The sequence below is a fragment of the Octodon degus genome, unplaced genomic scaffold (assembly GCF_000260255.1).
Source record: "Octodon degus isolate 3935 unplaced genomic scaffold, OctDeg1.0 scaffold00050, whole genome shotgun sequence".
Taxonomy (NCBI): domain Eukaryota; kingdom Metazoa; phylum Chordata; class Mammalia; order Rodentia; family Octodontidae; genus Octodon; species Octodon degus.
In genome coordinates, this window is record NW_004524626.1 from 7,311,510 (window position 1) to 7,321,962 (window position 10,453).

The following is a 10,453-nucleotide window of genomic DNA, read 5'->3' on the forward strand; positions in this document are numbered from 1 at the left end:
CAGGCATGTGCCACCACCCCCAGCTAACGTGGAAGAATCTTGGAAGACATCAGCCTTGCTCGAGAAGATTACTGGGGCAGCAGTGGGGGGAGAGGGCGTCATGTTTGGACTGGGCCTGACACCACGCCTGCTTTCCTGCCTATAAAACAAGCCCAGTGATGCCTGATACCCTCACCCCACACACACACGTGGATAGCGTTCATTCATGAAAGTCTTTTACACTATCTGGTCCCCAGGGAAGGTCGCAGCAAGTATGTCCAAGCTTGGGAATTGACTCGTGTATTGAGCTAGACTCCCAAGGTTGCTGGGATCTACACATTCAACTCACTGGGACTTTTGTGTTTATTTGTGGTTCCAGCACGAAGCCTTCCCTGGCCTCTGGGGCCGCCTACACCACCAGGAAGGACCCTGCCACTCAGCCACCAGCGCGCAGAGCCCGGACCTCCCAGGTACCCCCATGGGGACATGTCACAGGCGCTGTGGCAAGCTTGGCGCCTTCCCTCTGTGCCGCTCCTTGTGCTCTTCCACACCCGACCCTTACACCTTGTGTCCCTGGGGTCACAGCTTAGCTCCGTGCACCATCCCAGCTGGCACCTCAGGAGGCTGAGGGAGGAGGATGGCAAGTTCAAGGCCAGCCCAAGCACTTTCGCAAGGCCACCTCAAAATTTTAAGAGGGGGCAGGGTGAGGCTCAGTGGCAAGTGTCTGCCTGGTGTGTTCAAGGCCATGGGTTCCACTCTAGTACTGTCAAAATAAAGTTATTTGGGAAGCCCTGCTCTGGGGAAATGTCACATTAGTACCTCCACAGGGCACTCAGCAGAACTGGGGACCGTGAGTGGGCAGCACTTTCTCCATGCAGCTACTCGACCTGCAGTGGCACCCGAGAGCTGTGCCTCTCTGAGGGGCTCCCCCTGCTAGGCAGCCCTACTTGCCCATGCCCAGAGCACAGGGCTTCGAGCTGCCCTGTGTCCCCTGGGAGCTGCACATGTCCCAAGCACTACCCCCACCTGCAACTCCTGCACTCACTCCTGGAACTCAGTGTGGTGACCACTCAGTGACCCAAGCCCAACACCCACAGGAACCCAGCCTCCTCCCCTCTCCATTCTTCAGATAGGGTCTTGCTATGTAGCCCAGGCTGGACTCAAATTCACAGAGATCCTCCTGCCTCTGCCTCCCAAGTGCAGGGCTGACAGGTGTGCACCAACAAGCCTGGCTCCCTTTCTCCACACCTGCCAAACCCACCCTCTTCCCACTCTGCCTGAGAGCTGGGTCTGGTAAATGCCACCAAACTGTTGGGAATTAATACCGGGAGAGCTGTGTGGCCACCTGGTTCCTTGCTGTGTCCTCACCAGGGCCTCTCACAGAGCAGGGGACCGGGGCCAGCAGGCAGGAATAAGAAAATGAGTGAACGCCGAGTGGGATGAGCGTGTGTCACCCCGTGTCCCTGAGCTGCCTCCCCTCCCTGTTTCTGTCCCGTGGAAACCCTGCTGCAGGACAGTCACAGCTACAGATGGTCACCAGCCAGGAGCTCTCCCGACAGACAGGACTTAAGCTGCCGGCCAGGTGAGTGTTTGCAGGTGTGAGCTTGGGGATAAGCGTACATCCTGTAGTGCAGGGGACTTCACTAAAGTCACATCTGTAGAGCTAGGTGTGGCAGTGCATCATCCCATCACTCGGGGCTGAGGCAGGAGGAGCACTGCAAGTTCGAGACCAGCCTGGGCTACAAAGTGAGCTCAAGGCCAGCCTGAACTGCATGGTGAAACCCTGTCTCGGGGGAAAAAAAAAAAAAAAAAAAAATCAAGCCCAGGGCTTAATTTACCAATTTAGTGAAATCCTGTTTCAAAACAAAAAATAAAATGAGCTGGGATAGAGCTCAGTGTGAAGGCCAAGTGTCACTGTCCCCGCAGTTGTCTTGGTGGAGTAAGTGCTTTGTCTCTCCTTTTCTCTCCCTCTTAGGACCGAGCTCCCTAGGCCATCATGCACCTGTGTCCTCGGCAGCCAGGGGTCCCAGCCGGCCACCAAAGCCCAAGGTGGGCCCCAAGCAGCCCTGGCTCCACTACTGCCACGTGTGCAACATCAGCTGTGCAGGGCCGCAGGTCAGAGCCCTCTGTAACCCCTGGGGTCCTGTCCGTTGGCCAGTGGTGGGGCCACAGGCAGGAGCAGGAAAGTGGGGCACCATGGAGCATAGGCACGCGTCTGCCTGTGCGCAGTCTGTGGGTGTGCACGTGGGTGCCTATGTGCATGACCATGTGGGGGACGGCTCTGCAGACACCCGAAGAGCTCCCTACCAGGCAGGCGCTGTCATAAAGCTAGGAAATAACCCAGTGAGACCAACCACAGTGCTTTTCCTGGACAGATAACGTCAGAGCTTTGTCTTGTTGAAATACAAGCCCAGTTTTGTATCTTTTTTTTTTTTTTCTTGCACTGAGGGCCAAACTCAAACCCAGGCCATTTGCAGTAAGTCACTTCCCCAGTCTTTTTTTTTTTTTTTTTTTTGCAGAACAAGGGCTTAAACTCAGGCCCTTGCACTTGCCAGGGAAGGGCTTACTCTACTAAGCCATCTCCCCAGCCCCTGTATTTTTTTTTTTTAATGTATTTGGTGCAGGGTCTCACTACACAGCTCAGATGCATAGTAATCCACCTGTTTCAGCATCCTCAGTACTGGGACTACAGGCGTGCCAGGGATCAAAGCCCATTTCCTGCACTTGCCTAAGCAGGTGCTTAGTTTGCTGAGCTACTTCACCGGCCCTCCCTTTTTGTACCTTTATTTGAGACAAGGTCTTGCTGGGTCACTAGGTCACTCAGGCCTGAACCTGAGATCCTCATACCTCAGCCTCTGAGGTAGCTGGGATGACAGGTGCTTGCCACTATACCTGGCACCCTGTCACCACAGGACAGCCTTCAGCCCTCTCACCTGCCACTGAGAGGGACGTGGGTCACATCATGGGCCCGGAGGGGCACTGGTGCATTTCTCCAGTTGTCCATCAAAGCTGGATGTCAAAGTCAAAATCAGCCCCATTTCTACTGTGCTGTCTCTGAAAGAGGACAATGAAAGCAGAGGACATAGATTGCTTCATCCTTCCGGCCACTGCCCTGTGGCACATGGTGTGAGGCTAGGCAGGGTGAGTCCCTCAGGAATGGAATTAGAATGCGGGGCGCAGTGATCCTCACTTATTATTTAGCTACTCAGGAGACTGAGGCAGGAGGATCTCAGGTTCAAGCCTAGCTGGAGCAATTTAGCAAGACCCTGTCTCAAAAGAACAATTACAGGGTCTGGGGATGGGCTCAGTCGGCAGCAATCGCCTGCCATGGGAGGAGCCCTGGGCTCCATCTCCACTACTGGAGAAAAAGATGAAGAAAAGAATGTGAAAGGTAATAGAAACAGGGGTGGGTGAGATAGCTCAGTGGACTAAGCCCCTGCTAGGCAAGTTCAGGAACCCAGATTCGATCCCTGCACCACATGCCACGCTGGCCCCAACCCCCGGCGCGCTGAGCCAGCCACCGAGTCTGGGCATGCGTAGTGAGGCCCTGTACCAAATACATAGAAAGAAAGACGAAAGAAAGAAAGAAAGAAAGAAAGAAAGAAAGAAAGAAAGAAAGAAAGAAAGAAAAAAGAAAGAAAGAAAGAAAGGAAGGAAGGAAGGAGACCATCTTTGGTGGACCCTGTGTGGGTAAGGACAGCAGCAAGAGGTGCCTGTAGCCAAAGTCTCTCACCCGGAAATAACTCGGTGGCCGTATGCTGCTGCAGAGCCCTCCATACTGTATTCCAGAGACTCTATTACCCATTTTCAAGCTCCTATGTATTTTCTGCTGCCTAGGTAATAACCTGGCTTGCATGGTTCAAGATTCCAAAATATTCTAGTGTATACAGTTGGATGCCTACCTCTCACCCTGTCCATGTCTCTGCTTCTTTTTAAATTTTGAGACAGGATCCCCCTAAATTGCTAAGTTTCTCAGTCTTGCTGAAACATGAGATCCTCCTGCCTCAGCCTCCCAGAAGGAGGAAGACCTCAAGGGTCTGTTTCCTATTTTTTTTTTTTTCCTCCCTAGAACTGAGTCATGGTGTACATCTGTCTGTGCTCATTCCAGGCCAGGTCAGAGAGGTTTAGGGGACCCACACAAGAAGAGTGGGTCACAGCTGCCTGGTGTTGAGGACCCCAAGAACCCAGCAGGAATTCGGTGTAGACCCTGCAGGCAGCTCTTCAGGGCTCAGTAGTTCTGGTGTGTAATCCTGTGAGTCACGCTGGCTCCTGTTGCTTATAGTGGCTGAGTTTCTTAACAGTTTTCTAAAAAGTAATCATAATGATGTCCTGCAGCTTAGATTCGGAAGTCCACTTACAACAGCTGCTGTCTACAACCAAAGGTGTGATCCTCAGAAGGGATTATATAAGAAACTGGCTTATTTTTAGAAAAAGGAAGATGCCTTATTGATATCTTCCAGCTTGAGCTTTTAGGTCATCGCCCCACCCCCCACCCCATGGGGATTGAACCGCCGGGCTAAAGCCCCATCCCTTTCTTATTTTGAGACAGAGTCTTGTTAAATCTCAAAATTGCCCAGGGTTGTGCCCAACCTTGAGATCCCCTTGCCTCAGCCTCCCTAGTAGGTGAAGGTCACAAGGTGGCTTCTGAGTCAGCTGTGTTTGATAAAGGGCCTCAGGCCTCCCTCCAGGGTCCCAGCAGGCTAAGGGTGGGGACAGCCGGGCTCTGTCTCCCATGGGTTCCCGCCAGCTGAGCTCGCAGCCTGGGCCACCACGCTCAGTGTGTGACACAGGCTTCGGCTCTGCGCGGCAGACCTACCAGGAGCACCTGGAAGGGCAGAAGCACCGGAAGAAGGAGGCGGCACAGAGGCCGGAGAGCAGCTCCTCGCTGTACTGCGACCTGTGCTGCGTGTCCTGCACCGGGTCAGATGCCTACGATGCGCACATCCGGGGAGCCCGGCACCAGAAGGTTCGACCCCGCCCATCCCGACCCTAGGGGTGCACTGCGGGCTCCCCAGCGCAGGCCTGACCTAGGCTACATCTTTTCCAGAAGTTCAGGCTGCACACCAGGCTGGGGAAGCCGATTCCCACCGCTAAGCCCATGCCTAGGAGCAGCTCCCATGCCCAACACTGCACCTCCCATGAGGACTCAGGGGGATCCGGTGTGAGCAGCCCCGAGGAGCCCGCCCAAGCCCCCAGACGGCTGGCCTCCACTGTGCGAATCGTGGGTGCGTGCTTGGGCCTACAGGGCATGGCGTGTGCTTGGGGCATTCCCGTCATCCCAGCTACTTTGGAGGCCAAGGCCGGAGGATCAATCACAAGTGTCAGCCCAGCCTGGGCAGCTTAAGAAGACCTCATGTGTGGGGCCGGGGAGATGGCTCAGTGGAATAAGTTGCCTAGTAGAAAGGCCCTCTCTTCTTCCTAGCCAGCCCTGGTCAGCAAGGATAGTAGCTCTGATGTGACGCAGGCCATGGCCAGTGACAACGGCCAGGAAGGCTGTTCCCTTGCCTGAGGCCTGCAGGACAGTGTGTCAGACAGCAGGTCTTACATAAGCCCCTCCCTGTCTGCCTCACAGACAATCCCTGTTAACAAGCATGCCCTGCGACAGTGTCTTCCCTTCCCGGGAAGCATTTGACACGAATTGACTCCATCTGGAATTTGACAACATTCACTGAAGAGTGAGGCCACCACCACGGGCGGGCACGGTGGCAACCACAGGGGAGAAAGGGACAAGGACAGACCTAGGTCTGTGCGGCTCTCATTCCAGCACAGCCTGGTTGGCCAAGGCTTCTGGCCAGCACGGTAACAGCTGTTCCCCTTCAGGGCCTCTCGAGCCACTGTCAGCTGGCAGCAGAACCCCGGAGGGGACATCAGGACAGTTCAAGGCACAGGTGCCTGGAGAGATGGCTGCCTGGAGGGGTTCTGCGGAAGCCACTACTGGGGTCTGGGTCGCGGAGCCCGTGGGACAGGAGTTCGTGGAGGAGGTAGGTGGGGGCTGTGGAAGCTGCGAGCTAGGGGTGCAGCAGAGAGCCAGGCCTCACGTGCTGCTCAACTGTCAGCACTCACTGCGCATTCAGTCTATTATAGTTTTTCTTTTGAAACAGCGTCTCAATTGCCCAGGTGGAACTGGAATTTGTAATCTTCCTGCCTCAGCCTCCCCAGTGGTGGGGATGACCGAGCCATGCTAAGGCTGCTCTCTCCTTGGCCAGCTTCCTAGTTTCCTCCGCCCCCCCCCCCCCCCCCCCCCCCCCCCGATGTCTTTTTTTTTTCTTTTTTTTTTTGCGGAACGGGGGATTGAACTCAGACCCTTGCGCTTGCTAGCCACTGCTTGGTGCCTCTCCCAGCCCCTCGGGCCGCCCCCCCCCACTCCGCAGTGCCCCCCCCCCCCCCCCCCCCCCGCACGGTTCCCGCCATAGGCGCGATGTCTCTTACACACATGTACGGAACACCAAGCTGGGCGCGCTGGTCATCACAGCAGTCTAAGACGCTGAGGCAAGAGGGTCTCAACTTTTAGCCAGTTTGGGCAACTTAGTGGAGACCGTGTAGCAAAATAAAAAGAAGGGCTGGGAAGGCACCTCAGCGTCAGGAGGACTGGCAGGACAAACGACTCCCGCTGGGACTGCCACAGGAGCCCTGTCCCTCAGTGAAGCGGATGGGCACCTGCGCTCTGTGATAGGTGTGCAGCGACCAGGGGAAAGTGATCCGCTACCGCTGCAGACTCTGCGAGTGCAACTTCAACGACCGCAACGCTCAGGACCTGCACTTGCGGGGGCGGCGGCACCGACTGCAGTACCGGGTGCGTCCTCCAGGGGGAGCCCGGTCCACCCTACGCGGTTGGTTTAACTTTGGGCGCTGCCCTCTTGCAGTCCTGCCCACGGCTCAGGGTGGGCACCAACCCGCCTCCACTTTTACCCGCGGGTGTCCCTCTGGGGATGCTCCTGCGCTGCCTCGCTTCCTCGACGGGGGGGATGTACCCAGGGCCAGGCATGGAGGATCAGGAGCCAGAGGAAGGGATGGATGGATAAGGGCATGATAGGTACGCGGGTGGACAGATGGATGGGTGCAGGGTGGGAGGATAAGTGAGCTGAGACATTGGAGGGGTACAAACCACAAATGCCAGGGTGTCACGTGGCTGAGCTTTCTGCTTCACTGGTAACCCCACCTTGCCCTCCAGAGGAAAGTGGACCCCCGCCTGCCCTTGGTCGCGGGGCCTGGCCGGCTGCGGCGGCTGCAGGAGGAGCAAGCACGCAAGCATCGGCAGCTCGTGCAGCGGCAGCTGGAGGAGACGCGGCAGCGCTGGCGGGCAGAGCTCAGGTGCCACTGCCCTGCACGCCCCCAAGGGACAGGCCACCTCCAAGGGCTGGAGTTGCCTCCACTGCTTCCCCACGTGGACTTCCAGGCCACGCCCTGCAGCTCTGCCCTTCGTGCGTGCCCCATGCTGCGGGCGGGGTTGAGGGAGAGATCCTGCTAACACAGCAGCACCCCCACCCTGAGGACTCGCAGACTGCAGGGGCAGTGCCCCGCCCCTAAGCAGGAGCCTGGAGTTCCGTGTCCTCCAACCTGTGGGGTCCCCTGACCACTGGAATCCCTGTGTCTTCTGGTTTCTGGCATCTCTTGTGTCCCCCAACCTGTCTTGTCTCCTGACTGTGATCTGTGTCCCCCTATGGGAGACGCATTTTTTCATCTCTCCCCTGCACCCCACAATGCCAGAGCATTTTCCTGTCCAGTACCTGAAGTATCCTATGGGCAGTGGCCTCACAGCCCCTGTCCTCTGGTCCCCAGCCACTGTGAAGCACACTGCAAGGACCAGAAGAAGGAGCCACGGCCCCAGGATGAGGAGCAGCCACTCCGGGCTCCCACCTGGACCCTTCCATCCCCTGTGGACAGGCCAGCAACACCTGCAACCCGGGCCCAGGTAGGTGCGACACCCTACACATCTCAGCCTTCTGCAGTCCTGGGGTTGTCATGTCATGGGGACCTTATCTCACACCCATCTGTCCCCACCCTGAGGCGATCCTGAGTCCTCTGTCCTGACGGGCTCAGCCCAGGCTGAACCAGAGCTTCTGCCCTGGAAACGAGACAGGATTGCCAAGAGCACCTCCCTGGCTCCCGGGCACTGCTCCTGACCAGAAGGCTCCTGACTTGGTCCCCTGTGGCCTGCAAGGCCCTCACCCTGACCCTCGGTCCCTCACCCTGATGGATGAGGGCCACCTCTCCCCAAAGGCCAAGCGGCGGCGCCTGGAGACCAGCGATGACCGCCACGTCATGTGCAAGCACGCAGCCATCTACCCCACCGAGGCAGAGCTGCAGGCCATCCAGAAGGCTGTGTCGCATGCTGAGCGGGCTCTCAGGCTGGTGTCCGACCTGATGACTGAGGAGGACTCAGAGAACTTGGGCAATGAGGGCAGCCAGTGCAGGTAATGGACTCATCTCTGTCCCCAGAACATTATATCCGTGGGTGGAGGGGCAGGGGACAGGAGAGGCTGCTGGGCCCACAGAGGCAAGGACAGTGGCTGCAGGCCCAGGCCTCGCAGGAGAAAGTCCCTAGCTGGGCGTGATGGCTGACAGCTGTCCTCCCAGCATTTGGGAGGCTGAGGTATGAGGATCACTGTGAGTTCAAGGCTAGCCTAAATTATATAGTGAGATTGGGTCTCAAAAAAAAAATTTTTTTTTTTTTAAAGGAATGTGCAAGAGCCGGCCAAATAGCTCAGTGGATTAAAGCACCTAAAAGCAGGCGCAGGGGCCTAGGGTTGGATCCCCAGGCCTGCCCTGCCAGCCCCACCAGCCCCACCCCCCAGGGTGTGCTGACACAGTAATTGAGACTGGGCATGGTGGCACAGAGGCTGTAAACAGGCAGATCACTATGAGTCTGATCTAGTAGTGAGACCCTGAACACCCTGTAGACCCCTCCCTAAAATACAGAAAAAAAGTAAAATAAAAATAAAATTAAAAAGTAGTGTAAAGAGCTGGGGGTGTTACTCAGCGCCAAGCATGTGCTAGCATGTGGGAGGCCCTGGTTCCCTACCCAGCCCCACAAAAAAAAGAAAACTGCAGTTCACAAAGGATGAACCAACTCCATGAAGCCAGTTTCCTCAGAAGCTCCGGGAAGTGAAGGATGACTCTGAGCCAACTTGTCCAGCTCGCAGGAGCACTGAGTAATCAGAGAACAGAAATTCACTCTGTCCAAGTGAATCATCATGCTGAGGAGCAGGAGGGTCCCTCGAGCGATAACTCAGTGTCATAGGATTTGATCATCCCCAAAGGAGCTTCTTGTAAAGTCCGTCCTCAGCAGGCCTGTTGCATTTTCCCTTGAGTGGGATGCTGTCACGCTCTCTATTTCCTCCTGCCAGGGCCCTTTGACCAAGGGTTTGGTCCCATTCTACCAATAAGGCGTCCTAGCACTGGAGCTGTAGCAGGGGATCCCCAGTTCCAGCCCAGCCTGGGAAACTTAGCAAGACCCTGCCTCAAGATTAAAAAGGGTGATGGTGCTGGGCTATATAGCTCAGGACCTTCACCTAGGACCAACTATCACCACCAAAAAAGGAAGGGAAGAAAAAGAAACCGAGTCCCTAGGTAGCTTGGGAGTTAGGTGCCCGAATCCCTTGGACCCGCTATGCCTGGTCCTTCCCCGACACCAGGGTTTTTCTCTATGCTTGCAGCGTGGCATCCTCGCCACGGATCTTGAAGGGCGTCATGCGGGTCGGCATCCTGGCCAAGGGCCTGGTCCTGCGGGGTGACCGGAACGTGCGGCTGACCCTGCTCTGCTCCCAGAAGCCCACGCGTGCCCTGTTGCACAGAATTGTGACACGGCTGCCCCAGCAGCTCTTGGTAAGGCCATGTGTGCACCGGTGAAACCCCAGGATCACCACATTAGGAACCCAGCCAGAGGGCGCTATGTGTGCGCTCGCACGTGTGCACTTTGCGTGTGTGGTGCTGGGGATGAGCCCAAGGCCTGGCACATACTAAGAAAGCATCCACCATTGAGCTGTGCTCCTCACCCTTTTTATTTTACTTTCAGACAAGGTCTCCTTAAGTGGTCCATTGCTGTTCTCCTGCCTCAGCCTCACAAAGGGTTGGGATGACAGGCATAAGCCACCATACCTGCCAGAGTTCATATTTATAAATTGCTACAAAGAGAGAGCACTGGAAAGTTCAGGGGTCCCTGATGCAGGGCAGTCAGGCTACAATAGGAAATCATCCAAGGCCGGCTGTGCTGTTGCATCACACACCTGTAATCCCAGCACTCAGGAGGCTGAGGCATGAAGATTGTTGCAAGTTAAGACCTGCCTGGGCTACAGAGGGAACTCAAGGCCAGCCTGAACTGCGCAGCAAGACCCTGTCTCAGAAAGACAAAAAAGAAAAAAGAAAGAAATAGGAAAGAAAAGAAAAAGAAAGCAATCCATTTTGTATCTGTGTATTCAAAGTGGTTGGGATAGATATATAGTTGCATTCTCTTAATGAATAGAATGATTTTTTC

General features: G+C 55.9%; 1 protein-coding gene across 1 annotated transcript in view; it reads left to right on the forward strand.

Moving 5' to 3' along the window:
- Positions 1–10,453, forward strand: part of Zfr2 (zinc finger RNA binding protein 2) — a 34,581-nt gene that overhangs the window by 15,422 nt on the left and 8,706 nt on the right. The window contains exons 3-13 of the mRNA XM_023716898.1: positions 359–449; positions 1,492–1,561; positions 1,955–2,094; positions 4,790–4,945; positions 5,027–5,204; positions 5,800–5,960; positions 6,653–6,772; positions 7,151–7,290; positions 7,759–7,891; positions 8,200–8,393; positions 9,636–9,804. Coding sequence (XP_023572666.1) covers positions 359–449; positions 1,492–1,561; positions 1,955–2,094; positions 4,790–4,945; positions 5,027–5,204; positions 5,800–5,960; positions 6,653–6,772; positions 7,151–7,290; positions 7,759–7,891; positions 8,200–8,393; positions 9,636–9,804 — 1,552 coding nt within the window. The remainder of the gene's footprint in view (positions 1–358; positions 450–1,491; positions 1,562–1,954; positions 2,095–4,789; positions 4,946–5,026; positions 5,205–5,799; positions 5,961–6,652; positions 6,773–7,150; positions 7,291–7,758; positions 7,892–8,199; positions 8,394–9,635; positions 9,805–10,453) is intronic.